Source organism: Rissa tridactyla, chromosome 15 (genome assembly GCF_028500815.1).
Source record: "Rissa tridactyla isolate bRisTri1 chromosome 15, bRisTri1.patW.cur.20221130, whole genome shotgun sequence".
Lineage (NCBI taxonomy): Eukaryota > Metazoa > Chordata > Aves > Charadriiformes > Laridae > Rissa > Rissa tridactyla.
Window position 1 is genome coordinate 1,321,153 of NC_071480.1, and position 23,678 is coordinate 1,344,830.

General features: G+C 52.4%; 1 protein-coding gene across 3 annotated transcripts in view; it reads left to right on the forward strand.

Annotated features, from left to right (window-relative positions):
- MAP2K4 (mitogen-activated protein kinase kinase 4) overlaps nucleotides 1–22,109 on the forward strand; it is a 104,038-nt gene extending 81,929 nt beyond the window's left edge. For all 3 annotated transcript variants that reach the window (XM_054221172.1, XM_054221171.1, XM_054221174.1), the window contains exons 6-11: nucleotides 122–173; nucleotides 566–693; nucleotides 16,232–16,309; nucleotides 17,366–17,514; nucleotides 19,947–19,992; nucleotides 21,157–22,109. In XM_054221172.1, coding sequence (XP_054077147.1) covers nucleotides 122–173; nucleotides 566–693; nucleotides 16,232–16,309; nucleotides 17,366–17,514; nucleotides 19,947–19,992; nucleotides 21,157–21,270 — 567 coding nt within the window. In that variant the 3' untranslated portion in view covers nucleotides 21,271–22,109. The remainder of the gene's footprint in view (nucleotides 1–121; nucleotides 174–565; nucleotides 694–16,231; nucleotides 16,310–17,365; nucleotides 17,515–19,946; nucleotides 19,993–21,156) is intronic.
- The last annotated feature ends 1,569 nt before the right edge of the window (nucleotides 22,110–23,678 follow it).

Consider the following 23,678-nt stretch of genomic DNA (forward strand, 5'->3'; position numbering starts at 1 on the left):
TTACAGATTGATACCTCAACACGTTAAATGTTTTTCCCCCCTGTTCTTGGAGCTCCGAAAGTTTAATGACCACAGGATTCTTACGACATTTGCTTATTTTTCATCTGTTTTTCTTTCCTAGACTGTGAAAGCACTAAACCACTTAAAAGAAAACTTGAAAATCATTCACAGAGGTGAGTTCATGTCTTTTCTTCTTGCCTACAGAAATACTTGCAAGGATTTTCAAGCGGCCTTTGCTTCAAGCCAAAGTGTAATTAGCACGCGTACTACTGCGAATGTGAATGCAGGTTTTGCACAAGTGTGTCCCCAGTGGCTGTTCCATTGCCCCTTTGGTCTGTGCTTTTCCATAAAAGCGTGGTTTCAAGGTTGTTGGGTGTCCGGCTCTGCCTCTGGGCACATGGTGTCTTCGGGGCTGGCTCCATCTCCTCTTGCTGCCGGTCGGGATGCCCAGCGATGGCGAGCGTGTCCACGCGCGGCACTGCCGGTGTCCATTCTCTGCAGCTGCTGTGCTTGAAATGGAAACCCACAGCAGTGGCTTACCGGTTTCAATTTCTTTCCCTTGCAGACATCAAACCTTCCAATATTCTTCTGGACAGAAATGGAAATATTAAGCTCTGTGACTTCGGCATTAGCGGACAGCTTGTGGACTCCATTGCCAAAACGCGCGATGCGGGGTGCCGGCCGTACATGGCGGTGAGTGGGGCTGAGCTGGCGTGCCCGTGGGCTGGGCAGGACCGTACCCTCCTTCTGCAGGCCTGGCTCGGCGCGGCCGTGCCTGTCGCCTGACTCAAGTGTCAGCCTGTTTCCCGTGGGATGAGCACCCCCTTCCCAGATGAAACCAAGCTCTGGATTGAGCACTGCTGCTGGCAGTGTCAGCAGAGGCATCCAGGCTGTGGCAAAGTGACCAAATTCCCCTTTTTTTGCTGGGTTCCTCTGCTGCTGCCAGTGGCACTGGACCAGAGAGTTCTCTGTGCCTTCCAGCAGCGCCCGCTCACGCTCCAAAACAGCGCACGGAGGAGGCAGTGCCGTCTGTGTGCGGGGTTTTCTTGGTCTGCAAGAATCCATTTGCCACGGTAAGATTATGTCACAGGAGTTACTGCAGAGCACAATTACAGTGATTTTTGCAAACCACTTTAATTCCAAAGTGTGCCATAACTTAAATCCAGAAGAATGTGATTCTGGAGGGCAGCGGTAGCGGAGCAGCTGTGTGGAAATCGCTCGGGCTGAGCCGTGGCTCCTGGGAGTCTGTCCTGCACATTGCGTCCTGCCCCCTCCCAGGGAGAAAAGCTGCGGTGGGGATTTTCAAAGCTGTCTGAGGGTTTTAAACACTTCTGTGCATCAGGCTCCTTTGAAAAGGCATCTCTTGGTTTCACGTGAGCTGAGGGTGCCTTGCACAGGGAGCTGTGTTTCTGCTGCTGTCAATGCAACTTTCATTTCAGTGGACTGTGTTTAACTCTCATTACTTGAGTTATGGCTCTATATGCTGAAAAATACTGGTTTTTGAACACTCCTATCTGCCACCAAGGAAACAAAAAAGGAAAATCTCCTGTAAGAAACAGTGCACATCTGGTCCAGGGAATGGCTCTCATGTGGCTTTTATCCGACTGTGGTGTCCAAGACAAAACCTGTATGCCCCATCCTGACCTGGGCAAGCACAGCTTCTGGGTTTTAGAGCATTTGACCTTTTCCATTCGCTGTCCTCGTGGCAGAGGTACTTACAAAACGAGCTGTAAAGAAGAATACAGATGAGATCTGTTATTGGAGACCAGTGCTGTGATACAATGAAGTGTGTGCGAGCCCCCGAGCTACGTAACGTAGTGAAATGGGGCAGAACGGGGCAGTTTGTTTAAATAAAGACCTCATGAGGCTGGAGAGCGGGCAGAGGCCGGTCTCTGCTCTGAGCACTTCTGGCAGGTGCGTGGAGGTCCCTGCAGGGAAGGGGATGGTCAGAGCTGCCCGGTCTGTGGGGCTGGTGGGGCGCTGAGGGCAGCAGCACAGAGGGGTGCCCCGGACGGGCAGGGGCCGCTGCAGGCTGAGCTCGTCTCACCCCAGCCCTGGGTGTTTGCATCTCAGACCGCAGGCGCTTCTGATCGCATCCCTCAGCGGAGTTATGACCGTTGTTGACTTTTCCCTGTCCTCTGAGGTGTTTATCAGGTCTGTAAATAGGGCTCTTGAAAAATTGCTTGCTCCTGTCCCCCTCCCAAGTTCAATGGGCTATAATTATGGGAATTAATGTCCCTACTTTTTCTTAAAACCGTGGGTAGGTGGTTAGCTTTGCACAGGCTGTTGGTTTAGTCACCGCAGCGTGTCTGTAAATAGCTGCGCTGCTTCATTTCCCCGGGACTCGGGTGGGTGGGTGCTGCTGGTAGCCCCTTGTCTTTCCTCCCTGTCTGTGCGTATCCACCCTGCTCTTTGTGCATCTCCGTCACCAGCTCCAGACTCTGTTGGATTTTTAAGTGAGCAGAAGTGTTTCAATTCAGTTTGTGATTCTAAGAGCCTTGGCACGGTATAGGGTTTGTGGGACGAGCCAGCAGCTGGCAAGCAGTGTGGGAGATGGCTGGCCTCTTCCCTCCTGCTCTCCGGATTCGGTGACTCCTCTCCAAGTACATGAGCATTTCCACGTACTGGGAAGCCTGGGAAATGGGGAGATGTCCCCAGCATGCAGGCACATCTGCCAGCTCTTTCTCCAAGCCAGCGGAGGCTGATGGCCGAGTGATGCTATGATCGAACCTGAATGTACCTGGGACGGAGTTAGGCCGGTCACGCTCCTTTTGAAAGGATTTTTTTTTTTTTTTAGTGCAAAATAGGTGACTATTTTTGGTACAAAATAACATGACTATGTTCAGCCAGGGAGGGACTGATAAGGGCTGCTGGACGATGCTCTCTGACGATGAGAGCGTCTTGCTCTGCAAGGCACACTTGGCCTGTGGCACTCACAGTAATTCTTGTAGCGTGAGCCCTCACCCACCGAAGGAACCTGATAACACCGTGTTCACTGGAGCTGCGTCTCCAGATAGCCGCTGATAACAATAACCCTAGATGTGGGCCAGTGTGACCGCGAGCAGCCTGGTTAGGCGTCAGGAGCCACGTCCAGCTGCTAAGCCAGTGCTCCGTGGTTTAACCGAAATTGTAAGAGCTGTCACAGAAAGCAGCATGTCAGCCGTGGAGCTGCCAGTGCTGGAGAAGTTGTTTTGCTTTTGGCTTTGAATTCCCCTGTGATCATTATATTGAAGTACATGTTGGTGCCTTGTGTTCTCTGAGAGAAAGGAAGGAAGGCCCGGGCCCCGGCCTGCCCGAGGCAGTGGCCTGCGCCCACAGGGGTCTGGGCTGTTTGCTGAGGGCTCCCGGACGCGTGCCCGGGCCAGCAGCGGGGCTTTGCTCCGGGTGAGGTTTCACAATGTGCTGGCGGCAGCCTTAGACCTGCAGTGGGGCTGAGATCGCTCCCGGCCAGCCCCGGGTCCTCCCTGGAGATCCCTGCACCGATTCCCGGGGCAGCGAGTGCTGCTGGTTTGGGTGGGAGGGGAGGCCCTGGGTGCCACGCTGAAGCTGGCTGTGTTTGTGGCATTACTGCTTTCGCCTTCTTAACACTCAAGTGAACCCGGTTTCTGTGTCAGGGAGGAGGGATGAGACTGGAAGCACCTGGTTTAGGTAGGGGAAGACCTGGCCAGTGTGAGGATGGATGTCCTGCCCTGCCCCTGCTCCTTTGGGACCGCTCCAGGGGCAGTTTGATGGTGTCACACACGTCCTCGGTCCCTCAGATACTTTTCCCAGGTCATCCGGGAGCTGCCTGCTGCGGCCGTGCCCGGGTGCCAGCGCCCCGCGCTGCTTCGCCCAGCCTCCCCGGGGCTGCCTGCTGGGCAGATGCTGCTGCAGAGCTGTCGAGATGAGGAGCTGTTATGGTGTCAGGAACCCACAACAATTTATTGTCATTTAGACCATTACTTTCTCACCTGATGGCCCCTCCCCACCTGGGAAGGGGAACTGGGGAAAAAATAAGGAAACCAAGGGCTGAAATATAAACAGATTTAATGGAATATGACTAAATAATTAACATTAATAATACTAAAAAAACAATATTGATCCCGATACGAATATCAAATATCCAGGGATAATAGCCAGCCCATTCCATCAGCAGAAGCCGTGCGCTCCCAGGCGGGACAGCAAACGTGGGACGCTGCGAGCGCTGCGGCTGCGGGAGGAGGGAAGGGCTCAGGGCTCCGGCACCGGGGCGAGGAGTTCTCAGGATGGCAGCCATCAAGGGAGAGAGAGAACTTCGCAGCAAAGTTTCTAATTTATATTGAATGGGATGTTCATGGTATGAAATAATCTTGTTGTCAGCTTGGGTCAAGTGCCCGGGTCTCGCTCCTCCTCATCCCCGCACATGGTGAGCTCGAGAACACTGAGACCTTGAAACCCGCACCCCAGAGCTGGCTATAAGGTAAATATTTTCACTAATTCAGGCACTGGAGTCTTCTAAAAGTGCAGTTTTCCCAAGCATTAGAAGGCACTTTACTGAAAAATAAAAATCCTGAAAGAGGAATTAGTCCTGGGTCACAGAACCACAGAATGGCAGGAGTTGGCAGGGACGTCTGGAGATCACCCAGTCCAACCCCCTGCCAGAGCAGGGTCACCCAGAGCAGGTGGCACAGGAACGCCTCCAGGCGGGTTTGGGATGTCTCCAGAGATGGAGACTCCACCACCTCCCTGGGCAGCCTGGGCCAGGACTCTGCCACCCTCACAGCAAAGAAGTTCCTCCTCATGTTGAGGTGGAACTTCCTGTGGCCAAGTTTGTGCCCGTTACCCCTTGTCCTGTCCCTGGGCACCACTGAAAAGAGCCTGGCCCCATCCTCCTGACACCCACCCTTCAGCTATTGATGAGCATTGATGAGGTCCCCTCTCAGCCTGCTCTTCCCCAGGCTGAACAGCCCCAGGGCTCTCAGCCTTTCCTCAGCAGAGAGGTGCTCCAGTCCCTTGATCATCTTCGTTAGCCTTCTGCTGGACTCTCTCCAGTAGTTCCCTGTCCTTCTTGAACTGGGGAGCCCAGAACTGGACACTGAACCCCAGCTGTGGCCCCACCAGGGCAGAGTGGGTGTTGCTCAAACCAGGACGGGGTGGTCAAGGGAACGCACGGTGCTGGGGGGTACAAGCAGCCTTCTTGGTGCGAACGCATGACCCATGTCCCAGCAGACGCACTTCTGCTTGTCCCTGCCTGTGCAGAAACAGAGGGCCAGCACAGAGCCCCGTCACTGCAGTGCTGCAGCTCAGGGTGTCTCCTGCTTCTCATTTCTCCCTGGCAAAGATGGGCGCTCACTGGCATCAGCATTCGGGGCTGGGGAGAGGCTGTGTCCCTGCGCATGGATGGCTCATGTGCGGAAAAGGAAAAATTCCCAAGGCAGATGACAGTGACAGCTCTGAGCCCTGCTCCCTGCACACATAGAGGCTGTGGGGATGCAGGAGCTCTCAGGATCCTTTACCCAAGCAGAGCCGCAGCGAGAGCCTGTACTTCAGCTTCGCAGTCCTGACCCAGTGCCCACGTTTTCATCAGGTTGAGCCATTCATTGATCTGAACAGGCAGGCTCTTGGTTTGAATTCACGCAGCTAAAATCCTCTTGGATGCTCCTGAGTATTGATGTCTGTTGGACTTTTTTTTTCCCCCCTTCTTTTTCCCCAACTCTGAAACTTGTCACCCAGCCATAATGTTTATGACTGAAAAGACATTTGGGAGGAGACTGGGAGACATGTGGCACCATCCCTCTGCGAGCGGCGGGGACTGGACCCAGGCGCTGCCAGCCATGGCGTGGCGAATGCTGGGGCAGATGCCTGAGCTCTAAGCACAGCCCTCCCCGCTCGCGTGCTTCTGCTGCCACCCTCCTGCTTCCGGGGCTTCAGCTGAGAATGTCACCTCCGCTTACTCATTCACCGGCTAAAACTGTCCACGAGGTCTGCCCAGCGTGGGACCTCTCCTGTCCAAACTTTGCTCCTGGCATCAGGCGGCGCAGAGCCCGTGCCCAGCGGCTGCAGGGCTGAGCTCCTGTCTCTGCGTCGGCACCTCCACCCCGGCAGGACGGGATTTTCCTCCTCACCCGTGCGGGTGCTCCCCCGCACAGGGGGTTTCTATAAACCAGGGGAAACGTGTCAGCAGCCGCCTGCGTAAGCAGACTGTTTGGCCAGAAGTATTGCAGGCAGGACGGGAGTTTTGTGGAGGAGTATATTCAAAGTGGGGAAAAATTGTTGTTTTGGCCACTAGAATTTACATGGGGAGTGCCTAAAAGTCAGGTTTGGGAGATGGTTGCCCTCGGGAGGCATTGGAGGTTCAGCTGGAAACAGCAGCAGTTCCTGCTTGCCCTGGATTTGCCCTGTGCAGGGCACAGCTGGCTGTGCTGGGGCAGCCCAGGGGAGCCCCCGCCGCCGCCGTGATTAGCTGCAAGAAGGCTAATTGGAAGCCACAAACAGCAGGACGTGATCGTCAGGGCAGTGAAGATGAAGAAGGGGATGGGCAAGGCTCCTTAGGGCAGGGAGGAAGCGAAGGCTTGTGCAGGTCCCAGGTCTGCAGGTCTCCCATCCCCCCGAAGCCTGTTTGGCTCTCGCTGCTCGTGCGGGTGAGGCTGGTGGGATTCTCTTCAGGAGGACACGTGAGTGTTTTGCAGGGGGACTGTCCAATCCTTTTGCTATGGCGCGGGCTGCTGGAGCTGCTGGAGCACCAGCCTGTTCTAGAGTCTGAGAAGACCCTCCTGCTGAGTGGCGAGGTTCAGACTGGACCCCCTTGCTTTCTAAACTCCTTCTCCGAGAGGAGTCCAGGTGCTGCTGTGTCCAGTCTTAGCCTCTGACTGTAAAGAAGGGTTCGGACCCTCGGTTCTGCCACAGAGTTGATTTATTGCAGCTCGAGCTGGGTAACTCCGAAGACACCCCCCTTGATTGTTTCCCTGTGCCTTTTAAGGTGTTCATACGTCTGTTCACGCAACATGCGCGGACTTTTTGTCCAATCAGTTTGTTTAATAATCTTTAAATAGATTTAATAGCCATCTTTCGAATTTTATCTACTCATGCAGTTTCATCATACTCCCATCTTATCCACACTTGGGTCTCATCTATTTTCTGTTGACTTCAGATGGAATGGTTTCTCTCTTTCTTTGAAGGTCCTTTCCTTGAATTATAGGCTTGGTCCAGTTCATCTCGTTGTGCAAGACTCCCAGTACTTCTCCTTTTCAACCAAGCAAAGGTTCAGCTGAATTACGGTTTGCGGCCCAAGGCATCCACACTCATCACTCATGCCAAGCAAAATAATTCGTGCCAAGCAAAGCCACTCAAGTTTCAATTCAACCTAATTTTAAGGATGACACAATTATATAATATTCTGTAAGTAAACTGTTTTAATCCCCAACAGAGCCTACCCCGGGCATCACGGTCTGGATGCAACTGAGTCTGGCCTCCACCTCCTCCTTCTGTTCCCTGCTGCGGCGTGACCCTTGGTGGTGGGGCACACAGGGCACCCCGCCTGGTTCAGGACCAGGTACTCGAGCATTCGTGGAGTGCAAAAGCTCTTGATTTCCCATAATGTGGATTGGGGCCAAGATTAGAGCTGGGGGTGAGGGCTGTGCTTTGCAGGTAGAAACTTTCTGGGGTGAGGAGGCCAGAAGGACAGCCTACTGAACGCAGCCAGGGAAGCCTCCTGATCCTGTGCCCGGACCAACAGCTTCTGGTTGAATGGAAGACATCTTTTAGAAAGAGAAACCAAATTTTAAGGCTCATACTTCTAGTGACTCCATTTGCCACACGATGATTCACCTTTGCTGATGACTATCTGCATCTCGTTATGTTTTATTTTTGGTTAGGATGTGTGTAACTTCATCTCTGGGACCCTCTCTTGGTTCCCTCTCTCTGCTGCATCAGAGAGTCCTCTAGGATCAGAATCACACAGAATCACAGAATGGTGGGGGTTGGAAGGAACCTCTGGAGATCATCTAGTCCAACCCCCTGCCAAAGCAGATCCCATTGCACTGCTTCCTGCTGGACTCCTTTCCTTTTCAACATGTGTTTGGAGGCTTGTGCGTTGGTTAGGCTTTAAGGCTGTGAAAAAATAACTGGGTTTCCTGCAATTCAGTCTTTTGTAATTATTTCAAGGACTTCTAGAGCATCCCCACCAAAATGTCAGGCCCTCAGTGAGGTTCTGTGACAAAGTTACTTAGCAGCGCTGAAACAATCCCTTACAGCCCTCCAAAACTGCTGCCTCGCCGGAGCTTGGCCCTGTTAATCTATTTAATAAAGTTGTTGGAAGCAGCGATGGGGATGGCATTGAGGGGTTGCGTCGAGCTCTGGGTACTCAAGTGTGGCCTTCCAAAGCAACGCCAGAGGCAGAAGCCCTCCAAAGATTCTGTCCTGCATTAAAGATGCCTCTTCAAGCGTTGGAGAATCTACCACAGTGCCCATGAAGTTGTCCTGGTCATTAATTATGCTCCTGATACCATCTTTTTTAATGTCTTGTTTTAATGGATGGCCATGGGCTCTTGTTCCTGCTTTGTTTGCAGGATTGACTACTCAGTACTTGCCACAGCTTCTTTCCCCAGTAGGAACTTTCTGACTCTGATGTAGTCACCTCTTAAACTTTTCTTAGGGGAGATTAGCGACTGAGCGGCTTATCATCTTAAGGCGGATTGGATTGTATTTTATGGCTATGCTATAACACGCCCCCCAGGTTTTTACAAATGTAGACCCTGGAATTCAGCAAACTTCCAGCGTTTCTTTCATCTGCGGAGCATATAATAAGAGCCGCAGTTCCTAGCACATTGCCCCAGCTACACAGCTTTAATCGTGAGGGTCCCCTGGGAGCCCTCCTGTCCCTCTCTAGGAGCCTGTCTGTCACCCCGGGGTGCTGCTTGTCCTGTGTCTGGTCGAGTGGGTCAGCGTCCGGCCTGACCCCAGCTTACCAAACATTCACATCACACTTAATTCTTCAGGAAGCCTTATTTGTCACACTAGCAATATTTTTATAATACGGAGAACTTAGCAACACTAATTTTATATTTTCATGGATATTATTAGCCGTAGGCCAAGGGAAGACAACACTGAGGTCCCATTATAGATCCTTTTCCCACGCAATAGAGTCCTTTTAACAACAGTTACACTCTGAACTCTATCAGTGAAGCCATTTCCTAACGCAAATTACTGATGCTTGATTTAGTGGCAGCCCAGACAATGCATCGCACTAGTTCGAGTTTATTACAGCCACGCATTTACTTTCTTTAACAAGATGAAGAAGGTCGTCGAGAATAAGCTGTGCCAAGCCCAATGGGACCTCGTTGCCTTCATTAATGTTCCTGCCAATCTTTCTGTGCCTCGCAAGTGTCTGCCGTCCGCCAGTCCATCGCTTTCCTGGGATCTTCCTGCTATTGAGATGGAGGAATTCAAACGCAGCTAGGAAAGCCAGCTGGGAGGGGACGGTAATCCCATGTGAACGGAAACCAGCGTCTCCACCTGGAAAAAGCTGCCGGAGAAGTTTTTAAATGAAACATTCTCTCAGAGTAAATATGTAGAGGAAATAGGAGGGGAGGAAAGGCCATTCTCTAGAAACATGATCTCTGCTGATAATCTCCGTGCAGCCACAGGCTCCATGGCTGACCAGGGGGAGGGACAGGAAATCAAAGAACAGAGGGGATTTTGGAAGGAAAGCCTGAATGCAAAAGTCCAAGCAGGGATGAATATTTTGGCTGAAGTGTTTTTTGTCAATAATAATACTCTTACCTCTTAGGCAGTGTTTTTCTTCAGAAGGTGTAGAAGCGGTGCGCACAGAGACACTGTTACTGCTGCTCTCCGAGAGGTGGTAGACCGAGGAGCCGGGGGAAGCGGCAGATCCACCTAGCCAGCAAAGACAGAAGAGCTCATGTTCTCCCCTTCCCTGTCAGCTCTTCCACCCATCATGCTGTGTGTCCTTTGCTCTGCTGCGTCACACGCTGGATGAGGAGCCGTGTCTCCCCCTGCATCCAGGCTGGGCTGCCGCGTAGGACGCTGCACGCCCTCGGTGGCAATTGGCGCTGTGATACGGGTCCAGAGAAAACAAAGCGTTAATAGCTTTGTCAGTCACCTAGTACTGGAGAGCAGGGCTATAACTGTAGACAAGACTTTAACCGTCCCAGTGCGACTGCGATGCCTCGCTTGCTCGTGTGAATGACTCACATCTGTGCTCTTAGGCTGAGGCTTTTGCAGCACTGAGGTCACCTTCTGTGAGCTCCTACGTGCCCAGGAGGAGATCCAGAAAGCTTGTTAAGCTTCACTGCACATAAAAATTGAGATCCACATGAAATGAGACACCTCACCTCTTTAACAGCCAGAAGAAGAATTTGGTGTCACCAAAGGGAGATCGGTGTCACCTAAGTGAGAACCTCAAAACTCCCCAAAGAGCAGAGCAGTAACACCAGCCAGGAGGAGTGGATGGGAGTTCACATCAGTTTGGAGCTCCAGCACCTACCGTAGGGCTTCACCTTGGCCACCGAGGTGTGCACAAGAACCAGCACAGTGAGTCCCCTTGAGAACAGTCCCCTCACAGAGCAGGACTGCCTGTCCTCTCCTTTCTGGAGATGGTGGTTGTGTCCGCGGGGCTGGTGGTGAGCGTCTCGCAGGGAGGTGAGCAGTCAGGCTCGTCCTCAGCCTTACTGGGTCTGAACTGCCAGCCCAGCCCTGTGGAGAAGTCAGGGAAGGGGCTTGCAGGAATGAAACGTTTGGAGGTCTCAGCGAGCAGACAAGAGGGAGCTGTGCGCAGCATCCTCGCACTCTGGAGGAGGAGGAGGAGGAGACAGGAGAAGCAGGTCTGAGAGCCCAGTGAGTCAGTGCCTCCTCGCCTGCCCCGCTTTGTGCCCATCGGTTGCATCGCAGCCTGGGCCACGCTGTGGCACTGACGCTGGCTGCTGCCCTGTGCTCCGCTGGGGTGTGCAGGGGAGAGTGACAACATTTTCCTGTACTGAACAGCAGAAGAATTTCCCAAACCAGTTGTTTATGGTCCTAAAGATGGTTGGCATTGCTGTTGTACACGCGTGCAGGCAGCTGTTCAGAGACATCGCTCCCCTCCTTGCTGTGGCTTCGGGTTGGAGTTGGCCCCAAGAGCCAAATCGCTTGGGCAGCGACAGGTGCTTCTCTCTGCGAACCCTTGTGGGGCACCAAATGAGAAAGCCACAGTAACGGGGTCACCACCGCGGGGGAGTCGGCATTTTTGTCTTGAGCATCCCTAAACAAATACCCATGTGGTATTTCGGTTAACACAGCAGCAGAACAACATGCTAGGGAGCCTTGACTGTTGGTGTGAGACTCGTATCCAGTTTGCATGAAGGTCTGTCAGCTCTGACAGGCCCGGTTCCTGGCTCCCTGTGTGCTTTGCAGCTGAATTTGGCACAGCTGATGCTGCAGCTGCACCCCCCAGCCCCGCTTCCAGGTCTGCGGTGCTTCACCTTGCTCCTGCCATAGGCCAGCGCCAGCGAGGTCACTGGACTTCATTTCACGTGTTTTTCAGTGTAAGAAGATAGTCTCCAACAGAGGCTGGCAGCTTCCGTCTCGCATCCGTCTGTTCCCCGTGGTTGGAGCAGAGGGAGAGCTTGTGTCATGTAGATTTTGTTCTGCTTTTTGTATTGCAAAAATTTAGCTCTTTCTGGTCATTCTTATCTCCTCGTAACCTTTCATTTTCTTCTAGTTTAGGGACACATTGGCCTAAGTGGCAAATAAGAATTTGTTATGTACATTTCAGTGCCATGGAGGCAGTTTTGAGTTCGCAGTGCATGCAGGATAAAATTCCCTGATTGTATAACCAGTGACAATCCAGATCAGGGCTTCAAGAACTGGGTTTTCCCAGAAATGCTGCTTTGCTCTTCAGCAACATGAAACAGCTGAAGGCTGCGGGGATACGTGTGTGCATCTGTCCTTGTGTCACACCCCAAATTGCCTGTGTTTGCCTGGCTGGTGGCTTGGAGGCGAGAGAGGATCAGTGCTGCCCGATTCTGCTCGTTTTTTCAGTCAAGATGCTGGTGCCAAGGTGGACGCTGAAATGCAGAGAAGCCCCATGACAGCCTGCACCCTTCTTCGATGCATTCATACCCTGCCTCTTCGCTGTCAGCACATCCAGCAGAGGGTCTCCATCTCAGCCGGTTCCTTTCCTGGCTTGCGCTTGGCGTTAGGTCACCTGGCAGGAGCCAGGCTTTGTCTGCAGCCCTCGTTCCAGGTGCCTGGAGTGTGACGTGCTGACTCTTCCTTCGTTGGTGTTAATTGCTCCCATGTCATCTCCATGGAAAATTCCCAGGATTCTTTTGCTCTCTATTTAGACAGGATTTATTTTGGTCCATTCTGCTTTCCCTTTAACTGTGCCACCAGGGTCTAGGGCCAGGTCCCTGTTGCTCCATCTGCTGGGTCGCGGTAGAAGGCTACCCCTGCGTGGGTGCTTCGGAGCAGCTCTGTCTCATCAGTGCCACCTACCTCACCAGTCCCTGTAACACACAACCTTTTAGTACTTCACTCCCTGCCCAAACTACCTGCTCTCCAGGCAGTCCCGTAATTCACCGTGCTGCATGGAAGATGAATCCTTCTTCTGCAGGCTGTGAATTGCTGTACTCTGCTGCGGCACTTCCCTGTGGATCCGCGGTGTGGGAGCCCCAGCACTGGCAAGGCTGGCATTCCCATAATTTTGTGTGGCCCTGTACTGGCTGGTCCCTGGTAGCAGCCTCCAGACATGGTGATGTGTCCCCAGCAGCACGCAGGGTCAAGCCACTCACTGGTGTTCCCGCGCACCAGCGTCCATCTCATGGGCCCCATGGTGATGTGTGTGGGACTAAAGAGACAGTCTCTTGCCATGAGGTGGTCCTTGTTCCTGTGAAGTAATTTCATGGTGGGAAGGTACGCGCCAGCCAGGGAATCCATCTTCTGTTGCCAAAATTCATGTGGCCTGGCATGGATAGCGACCATGCCCCCGGAGAGCTGCCTTGCTGTGGGGCAGTGGTCCATAGTGGCCTGCAGCACAGGTAGCATCAATACAATCATCAAATCATTGAATCTTAGAATGGTTTGGGTCAAAAGGGACCTTCAAAGATCATATAGTCCAACCCCCTTGCTATTCACTAGATCAGGTTGCTCAAAGTGCTGTATAACCTGACCTTGATCACTTCCAACGATGGGGCATCCACAGCTTCTCTGGGCTACCTGTTCCAGTGTCTCACTGTCCTCATCATAAAATATTTCTTCCTTATGTCCAATCTAAACCTGCCCTTTTCCAGTTTGAAGCTATTGCTCCTTGTCCTGTCACTACAGACCCTGGTAAAGTCTTTCTCTGTCTTTCTTATAAGCCTTCTTTATATATTGAAAAGCTGCAATGAAGTCTTCTGGAACCTTCTTTTCTCCAGCCTGAACAACCCCAACTCTCTCAGCCTGTCTTCACAGCAGAGGTGTTCCAGCCCTCTGACCATTTTTGTGGCCTCCTCTGGACCCACTCTACCAGGTCCATGTCTGCCTTGTGCTGGGAAGCCTAGAGCTGGATGCAGTGCTCCAGGTGGGGTCTCATGAGAGCGGAGTAGAGAGAGGGAGAGTCACCTCCCTCCGCCTGAGGGACAGGGAAGGGACAGCTTGGTCTGCTTGACACCCACTCTTGCTGCTGGGAACCAAGAAGGCAGGAGGAGCCACCAGCGTCTGGCAGGAGGGGTTGGAGGCAAGAAGATGCAAGGAGAGCTTTGCACAGAGGGACTGGTGTTGCAGGGCTGCAATCAAGGCAGCGCAGTACCAGGCACGCTGCTGAGCCAATGGGGTCTGGCTCTTCTGGGGCCTGAGGCCCGGGGATGCTGGGGGGGGCTGTGTGGGGGCCGTAGGCAAACAAGGTTGGTGGGGAGGGGCAGGTCCATCGTGCTGCCCATGGCATTGGGGCAGGGCAGGGTAGACATAGCATCACTCATGAGCATGATTGATGAGAGTCCCTGGAAATTCCTTTTCAGTCTGTCACCTTCTGTACAAGGGGACAGAGGAGATGCCTACTCAGCCACATCTAATGCTGGTCTGTTGTTGATGCCATGTTCTTCTGTCCACCTTCCCACTGCTGGCATTTTCTGTTTGCTTTCTCAGGAATATTTTGTTCACAGAAATACATCACTGAGACCATTTTGACTTTTTCTGTGCCCATTAGGTGATGTTATTCCACATGTTACTTCCGAGCAGGGGACAGCTTTGATTTATAAGTCTGAGCTTCTCTTGTCCTTCCTGAGCTTGAGTGTGAGCCAGTGCTCACCCATGGGCTCCTCCTTGAGATGTTTTGCTTCTCACTGCAATGTCCAGTAACTGCCTGATACACCCAAGAGCATCCAGATGCTCAATGTCTGCCGCTTGTCAATCCTTCCTCCCCTCAAATGAGCAAGTAGAAGGGGCTGGGAATACACATTTTTCCATTCAGGTTCTCACCCCTCTTGCTGATTTCACGTACTTTTCCCACTCTTTTAGCTATGAAATTGTGGGGAAGTTGTCATTGCGTTTCTGTTCTCTGTATCTAAAGAAATGGGTTATTGTATTAGCTCTTAATTCTTTATCAGCTCATTGGCAGCCTGTTGGTATGATGTACCCGGTATGGAAAGACTGAACTCATCCAGCAAAGGCAGGATGCTGGGTTGTGAGCAGTTAAAAGCATGAGTATACCTGCAATATAGATGTGGTTGGTTTTGACTGAGCTACAAGAGGAGCATGGGAAGGGCTGATGGTAGGTTTAAGAGAGGTGAATTTTAGTAATTTTGTTATTTTGCACGCCCTCCCTTCAGAATTATTGAAAATTCCATCCGAGTCCTGAGAGGAATAACTAATACATGAGCTTTGGATGAATGGAAAGCACAACCAAAGCATATGAAAGCAAAGTGAAGGGCAGACCTGGGAGGGTGGGAAAGGCAGCCTGTTCCAAAGCTGTAACTGGGAGTAAGGATGATAAAACTCATCAGTTGCGCTGGGAAGGCAATGTACCATCTCCTGAGGAGCAGTGGAGACGAGGGTTGGTTGTAGGAGAAGCCACATGTGGAACCACTGAACCTTGGTGGAAACTTCTCCCTTCTCTATGTGGGTATGCATGGGTGGTGGCCTGGGCAAGTTTCCTTCTCGGAGAAGATCCCGGTGACGGAGAGAATGGGAGAGGTGTGGAAGCAGTCACAGCTGGGACAGCCGCATGGGAGTGGTGGGCTGCAAAGAGGAGAGCTGGCAGCAAGGCAGAGCAGCCAGAAACGCCATGAGGGTTTGGGGGCTGGGAGGTACTGTGGGAACGTGGTAGTTTTCTCATGTGGTGGTCCACTGGAGGGCTGAGGTTGCACTAAGGGGCTTCATTCATTGCATGGCACTCTTCAGCTGGTATCTGCCACGAAATTCTATAAAAATGTAGCTTACAAAGCAACCAGGGCTTTCGTAGTGTTTCCTGTACCCGATAATTTAGTATTTTATTGCAATTCAGGTGCCTTTATTGTCGTTGTAGTCAAAATTGAATGAGACTCTGTTTCTTTTGACATTTTAATTATTGCATTTTTAACAAAAGAAGGCAGAATTGAGGTTTCTCATAAAGATGACATGCAAAGCATAAGGATGTTTTGTGCTGGTTCACCTCTCTGGATAACTCGCTTTTAGGTGCAAATCACCCATGCCTGGCTCGATACTTTTTTCTACAGAAAACTTTTTTGATGTCTGAAGAACTTGTAACATCATAGTTGCCTTCAAGGGATTCCCAAAACCTTGTAAAGAAGAGCTGTTCTTAAAATGCATTGTTTTTAATACCTCCTGAGGTTAAGCAACCTCAGAAGAGTTCTGGTAGACTCTGCTAAACCTCAGCTCCTTGGCCTGGTGAATGAGATGTTTATTCCTGTTGTTATGATTCCCTCGGGCCAACTTTGCTGTAAAAACAAAGAAAGTAAGACTTCGTGTTAAAGGGAGCCGAACTTAAAACAGAACTAAATAAATAGACAATTACAACTGTTCACGCTGCGTGTAGAAAAGAAGAAAAACCAACAGCGGTTGGACTGTGCTGAATTGCCGTTTCAGATCACCTTTTACACCGTGCCCCCATAAAATCAATGTTTGATGTTAAGATGTTTCTCTGCAGGGGCTGAACATCTGCCCTGGCAACAAGTTTGCCTCCAGGGATGTGCCAGGCTCTGCCCAGCGGGATGAACTTAGAGTTTTTTCTAGGTTTGCAGATGCTTCTCATTCCTTCCTGCATGGCTCGGTGTTTGACTGGTCCTTCTTCCTGTTTCAGCCTGAAAGGATAGATCCCAGCGCATCCAGACAAGGCTATGATGTCCGCTCAGACGTCTGGAGCTTGGGAATTACATTGGTGAGTGAGCGGGGGTTAAACCCTCTGCTGTGCGGTACGTTCCTGGTGGGTAGGCTTGGTGCGCTTTGCAGCGTGATGGAGTTGGTTGGTGTCAAAGACGTGCTCGAAGCAAAGCGCAGCTCCGCTGCCATGAAGCATTTGCATGTTGCGATTGAAGTGGGCACCTCCTGGCTCAGAGAGAGTGTAAATCCCTTCAAGACAGATGGCTCTCCTGAGCCCCTGAGGATACATTTAGCTGCAGCGATGTTTTGCAGAGAAAAGAGATGTGAGCAGGGAAGAGGTGTCAGATCATAAATGAATTTTGTCCTCAAAATCTCAGATGAGAAGGGATGGGGAGTGTGGTGGTGCAGAACAGAGCACCCGGCTGGTGTAAATAAGCCTCTCTCAGCCTGGCGTCTGATGTACTTCGACTGTGTAGGACTTCAGTTAATCCTGGATCCCGATTGCTGATTCCTCTGTGCCTTAACCACAGACTGCTGGGTGCACACGTTGATAAATTGAAAAGATCTTCCCATCTTGAGGTAGTGAAGTAGAAAAAGCAGAAGCAATAAGTATGAATCAGTGCTTCTCTCTTCCCCACTGGCGTTTTAAAATGCTCATTTTCATTGTCCTGCAAGGAGTTTGACTTGATGATCCTTACAGGTCCCTTCCAACTTGAGATGATCTATGATTGTATGATTCTCATTATCCATTTTCTGTAGTGGTCGGTAGGATGCTTGGGAAGGGACTGGAGGATTTCACTCTCCTACTTTTGAGCACCCTAGTAAGAGTCTTGGTTCATTTTATAGTCAGTGGAGGAGAAGACATTGTCAGCATGGAAGTATGTTCACATTAAGCCAGGTTAAATCTGGAGGTTCTCCTAATGTAGGCAGCAGAACTTGCTGTTGGGTAAAATTTCCCCATCTCTTCTCTCAGCTGAGCTACGTCTAGGGAACGGGATGAAGAATCTCATCTTAGTCTTCCTTTTTGGAGCTTCAGGGTCCTTGCAGACATTTTCTTACCCTGGTGGAACTTACCTTGTATAACTTGCCTGGTGCTGTTGCTGTCTCTCTGCAGTATGAGCTGGCCACGGGGCGATTCCCCTACCCCAAGTGGAACAGTGTGTTTGACCAGTTGACACAAGTAGTAAAAGGAGACCCACCGCAACTGAGTAACTCAGAGGAAAGGGAGTTCTCCCCAAGTTTCATCAACTTCGTCAACTTGTGGTAAGTGTTTCCTACTGAAAGCACTTGGAGTTGGCTTGTTTTGTCATTGCTAGGTATTCGGCAAGGGTCACGTGCCAAGCACTTAGTTTCTTTCTCCTGTGCCAATGTGAGGGTGAGGACCTTTCACGTTTCACTGTTTGGGAGTGATGGGAGACTTGTCTGGGTGGGGGCTGAAGGGCAGAGATTTGCTGAGAGTCTGTGCTCAGGAGAGGCATGAGAAGACCCACGGCAGGAGGTTTGTGTGCCCAGGTAAGGGCCTGGCCTCTGCATTCTGTTCCTTGGTATGACACAGCCGGGGGCCAGACCTGCTATTTGCCCTTTCTTCTGCAGGCAGAAGCCCAAGACACTTGGCAGTCTTGTCTCGTGGTGGGGCTGAGGATCTGTACTGGTCCTGCCTTTTGCCTGGCAAAGCCAGGAGCCTTCCCACCCAGTTCTGCTCAGCACAGTGACGGTCAGGACCTGCAGCGGGTGGCTTGCTTGGTGTTGGCTTCATGTCTTGTGTCAATCATGTCAAGATCAAGACTAGAGGTGCTTTTCTGAGAGGGCAGGGCTTCTGCAGCATGGTCAGCCTTGGATGGGGAGTGTGCAGGGTTTGTGGAGGTGGGGCTTGTGGCCGTCCATCAGCCAGCCACGTGTGCATGGTCTGTAGGTTAAGGGCCAATTGGGAATTTTCTGATGAAGGTTCAATATCATTCATATCAAAATGTGGAAGGTGGTCAACATAGTTTTGTTAACCCAATGCCAAAGCACACAGGAGATCCACCAGGGTGACGACCTGTGTTCCTCTTCTGGGACCTTCTGACGCTGGACATCCCCAGGACAGGGGTGTCCAGCTCAAAGCTCTGTGACAGAGAGACTCAGCTTTAGACAATTGTAACTTTCATAGAATCACAGAATGGTTTGGGTTGGAAGGACCTTAAAGCTCATCCAGTCCCACCCCCCTGCCCTGGGCAGGGACACCTCCCACCAGACCAGGTTGCTCCAAGCCCCGTCCAACCTGGCCTTGAACCCCTCCAGGGATGGGGCAAACACAGCTTCTCTGGGTGTCCTGGGCCAGGGGCTCACCACCCTCACAGCAAACAATTTCTTCCTCAGATCTCATCTAAATCTCCCCTCTTTCAGTTAAAAACTGTTCCCCCTCATCCTGTCGCTACACTCCCTGATCCGGAGTCCCTTCCAACCCAAACCAGTCTGTGGTTATGTGGAAGCGTGCATGGAAATTTCGGAGCAAAACTTGGTCTGTGAGCTGAAGGTCTGACTAGTTGCCTTAAAGGTGTTGTGAGGAGCTTATTCAAACCCCAAAACTCTCTGAGGTTAGAAAATGAATTGCTGTTGGGTAGCCTGAAGCGAGGATGTGTTTGCAGCGGCTTTCCCTGCCCCTGCACAGCTCTGCAGGCAGGTCACAGGACCAACCAGCGCCGGCGTTAATTACCCTCTGCTTCTCCAAATAATTTCAGTCCACGCAGTGGTAGTGCTGGTGCTTGAGAAAGGTCCAGCCGAAGCTGCCAGGGATGGAAAAGCAGCTGTTGGGAATTGACCTTGACTCCCCTCATTTGGACAAGACGCTCCAGCCCTGCTCTCTCTTCCCGGCGGAGCAGCTCTGGCTCCGGGGGCTGGGTCTGCTGGTGCTGCACATCGCCGAGCCCTGTCCTGCAGCCCCTCTGCCTCTGGTCCCTGTCACCTCTCCTGTCCCCTACCGTGGCCCCTGCTGCAGGGGCTCAGGTGGCCTTTGCTGCCGCCTGGGGCTGGGCGGCCGGCGGATGGTCGAGGTGCTGGCGGAGCCCCGCAGGAGGGGACGCTTTCCAGCCAGGCTCCCCTGTCCCCCGGCAGCCTGTGGGCAGCCACGTCACCTCTCCTGTCCCTTCCCGGTGGCCGTGGCCTGCTCAGTGCTGGATATGCCACCAGTGCCGGGAGCCCGGACCTGGCCCTGCAGAGCGGTTTGGGCGTCCGCTGACTGCTGCAGCCCCGGTGCCTGCCCACGCAGGCAGAGACAATGGCGAGGTGCCTGTGTCACCCGTCTGTGCCCTGACAGGCAGCGCGGGCTCTCCCCTGCCTCCGATGGATGGAGGACAGGCCAGTGGCTGCTGAACACAAGGCGTGGTGACGCTGCTGTCAGACCCGTTGCCGTATGGAGGCAGTGGCAGGTGGGATGGCGTTGCGCTTGCAGCTCCTTTGGGCTCCCTCCCCAGGATTTGTTGGTGGCCACACTTGCTGTTCACCCATGCGGGGAGGGAGGGAGTCCCTGTGGCCACTCATAGCATGACAAGGATGTGTTTTCCAGAAAACACATTCCTGGTCTTGGCTGGTTTGGGAGGCGGTGAATCCCACCACAACAGCAGTGGATTCAACGTGTCGTGTCAAAATTTGCATTTGATGTCTGTAACAATTTCCCCAATCCCACCTTCTCCTAATTCTCTTTCTGCTTTCTTTAGCCTTACAAAGGACGAGTCCAAAAGGCCAAAGTATAAAGAGCTTCTGGTGAGTGTGAAGCGTGGCTGCCCGTGCTGGCCGTCGCGGCGGTGCCGGTCGCAGAGCGGAGCTGGGGCGCATGTCCGAGGTCGCTCCTTGTCTTCTCGGGCCATCAGGGCAGGGTGTGCAGCTCCACAGCCTGAGGAAGAGCACCACCTCCGTGCCACCGTCTCTGGCCTGTGGTCATGGCGATGGCCGGGATCGTTAGTGCCTGTACATAACCACAGGAGATGAGCGTGGAGGGATATGCCCCGCTGCCGTGGGTTGGTGATCCCTGACGTGGGCAGGCTCAGGCAGAAGCACGCTGGGTGCGCCATGTAAATGCTGCCTTTGCTTGAGGTCCTGGTACCGTGCAGGAGCCTTGTTGAACTGCTGGCCAGCACTGTCACGGGTGAAGGCCTCCAAGGCACAGGCCACACAACGAGGTTGGGAGTGCTCAGGCAAAAGTGAGACCTGAAAGCATGGCTCTGGAGTGAGACACCAGCAGAGCCTGTCTGTGGTGGGGGCGTCCTAAAGGAGGGAACGCAGTGAGGCTTTTGGGCTGGATAAGTCACACTTGGCAGCCATGCACCTTCATGGAGCGCTGGGCATCTGGAAGCCACCTCTTCAGGGGATGTGTGAAATCACGGCCTGAGTCCCTGGTGGTGGTGGTGTGATACGGAAGGACTTTCCCTGGTGTCCTGGCCCGGAGGGTCACTGTGTCGTTACATCCCAGCGGCTCTGGGTCCGGCCAGTGCGGCCTCTGGGGCAGAGCAGAGGGTCAGGGTTCACAACTGGGCTTGGGACCTGATCGTCTGTTTGACCTCCGTAAGCCGTATCTCCCCATCGCGCCTGTCTCCCCATTGCTGACACGGCTGACAACGAAACCTCTCTTGAAAGTATTTCAGTGCGTGCCCATGCTACAAAGCCGCCAGGCGCTGCTGACACTGCGCCCTCACTGCCTCCTGCCCAGCAGTTGTGGCACCCCTGGAGTCCCATCCCGCCTCCGTCCTGCACGTTAGGGATTCCCCATGTGTAAAACCCGTGGACCAGGCTGTGTCCTGTTGTCCTACAGCCACCACCAAGCCCCGTGTTCTTGCGTCAGGCAAATCCATACATTAAGCTTCTATCTGGGGTAGCCAGCATGCGTCAGAAGGGTGAACGTAACCGTGTTGTCTCTTTATCTGATTCCAGAAACATCCCTTCATCCTGATGTATGAGGAACGCACAGTGGATGTTGCATGCTATGTTTGTAAAATCCTGGATCAAATGCCAGCAACTCCCAGCTCTCCAATGTACGTCGATTGATATTGCTGCTACATCAAACTCTAGAAAAAGGGCTGAGAGAAAACAAGCTGTAAAGAATTTTCATCACATATTGCAGTGTTTTTAATGCTCGCCCAAACACCATGTGCAATAATATTGGTGTTATTTCCATCCTGTCTGTATACTGTTGTCACATATAAAGTGCATCCCTGTAATACCTGATCACACAGTGTTAGTGTTGGTCAAAGAGAGACCTCATCTTGCTCTTTTGTGGACATATTCATGAAATGTGGAAATAAGTACATTTATTTGTTGACCGTGATTGGATAGCACCTAAAATTCATTTCTAGACTCAAAACTTGGAGACTTCTCAGCAGCTACTGGAAAGATTTTTCTCTCAAACTCTTCCAATTGTTGTTTCAAGTAATAATAAAAAGCAAACAAACAAAAGTTAGGCGTTGTCTGTCTGAACATTAAGAGACTTTGCCTGGAGGGAGAAGAACGTGCTTAACCAACGAGATGCTTTGCCTTCTGGAGCTAGAAAGGCAAAGGAGAATTTTATTCTTCACAAAGTGCAATAGATTTTACTGCTATGAAATTCTGTTGCTTTACAGTCGCAGTGTACTTTCTGGGGACAGTGTGCTCAGCTGAACTTCCTGTTAAAGAGAGATCATGTTAAATATAGTGAATATGTCTTTACCAAAAATATGTTGCGTTGAAAGAGGCTAACATTAAACTATTCAGAGATGGGACATAATGTATTCTTTCTCCTTTTACCAAGCCAGCCACTCTTCACTCTTAACTAGGTGTCCTGTAAATTGTTACCTGGTAAGATAAGACCTTTGACCTGAAGAATTATTAAACTACTCAATTGAATTTAACCTGCTTGTGACCTGATTTATAGCTGCACAGTGCTCACCGCCAGCTGGCTTTGCCTTGCCTTCGATGAGTGCCGTTCACAAAGTCTGCAGCTGTTTTAACGAGCCGCCAATGGATGTCTGTGACTTCTGGCCCGCGTTTCTCCTGTTCTCCCCTCTCCCCAGCCCTGATGCGCCTTTTTGCTGACCTGAGACCAGCCCGGCAGCGCTGCCACCTCCCAGCCCAGTGTCCCTCTCAAGAGCAAACCTCGGCGCTTCCTTCTCGCCGCCAGCGGGATGGTGGGGATGTCCCCTGCCGGGTGTCCCCCGCCGCACCGGGCTCTGTGCCGCCCGCGCCTGCCAATGTCACGCTCTGCTTAGCTTGCTGGAGACCTCGTTCACCACCTTCTGGGCATGTTTAACCGCTTTTGTGACCCTCTCTAGTGCTTGTCACTGCACCCCAGAGCGAACCTCACTGAAACTGGTGCAGATGGAGATGAGGGCACCTCTAATGCCTTGTGGGCTTTGGGCTGACCCAGCAAGTCCAGGCAAGCTGTCGTCTCCTCGCCCTCTGCTCAGTAAAAAAGTGCATCAGTCTTTTTTTTTTTTTTAAATTGACATATTTTTCAAAGATTAATTGTTCCCGAATTAATTTTTTTTCCCCAAAGCATTGCAGCTTTCGGCTCTTTGGGAGCATACCAGGGGTACAACGGAGGCTGCAGGGTCTCTGATTTCTGTTTCAAATTGTCCAGTTTAGGCACTTGTTAGGACTTTGTCACTGTTACAGCGACCTACTGTCAGAGCTCTGCGGCGAAACGGGACCCAGGACGCAGAGGGCTCGAGACGCAGTGGGACGGGAAGCGGCGGTACTGGCAGGATGCCCAAGGAAGGGGCTTCCCACGTCAAACCAGTGCTGCCGAGAACAGACTGGGCTGCTGTGGGAGCACTGGAGACCAGCACATCCCTGCCCCGGCTGCTGGGCTGGGCAAGCAGAGGGCCAAGGCTGCGCTCATGTGGACGGACACTGGGCGTTTCTCTGGCCGTGGAGGTGACGCCCTCACCCAAGGCGTACAGCGCTGGCATCTCCCGCTTGGCGGTGGCAGCGGGTCCCCGGCTGCGGCTGACGTGGTCCCTTGGGGTGCAGGGTGGTGCCGTCCCCCTGCCCTCCCCGGACGGTCTCCCAGCGGGGCTGCTCCTCAGGCGGGGCAGGCGCTAAAGTCTTCCCGAGATGGAGGAGGCAGAGCTTTCTGAAGTAACTGGTCATTCCCAGCAGCTCTGGTGAATCACGTGGAAGGATCAGTTGAACAAGATACTCAGCGTATCCAAAGAGGTAATTCTCCCCCCCGGCCCATAGCCTCAGAAAACGCAGCTTTTCTCAGGCTTGGCAAATCCCCGCGGCTGCGATTCGTCTTGGCAGCCTTCATCCCCCGTAGGGGGACCTCGGGTGCCCCGAGCCTCTGGGGGTGTGGGCTGGGGGCACCGCAGGGACCCAGGTCCGGTAAAGACAGACGCAGGTGGAGGTGCTCTGGCTCTGCCCCCACCTTTCAGTCATCACGGTCTATTTCCCATCCTGGTGACAGGGAGCCCAAGCGC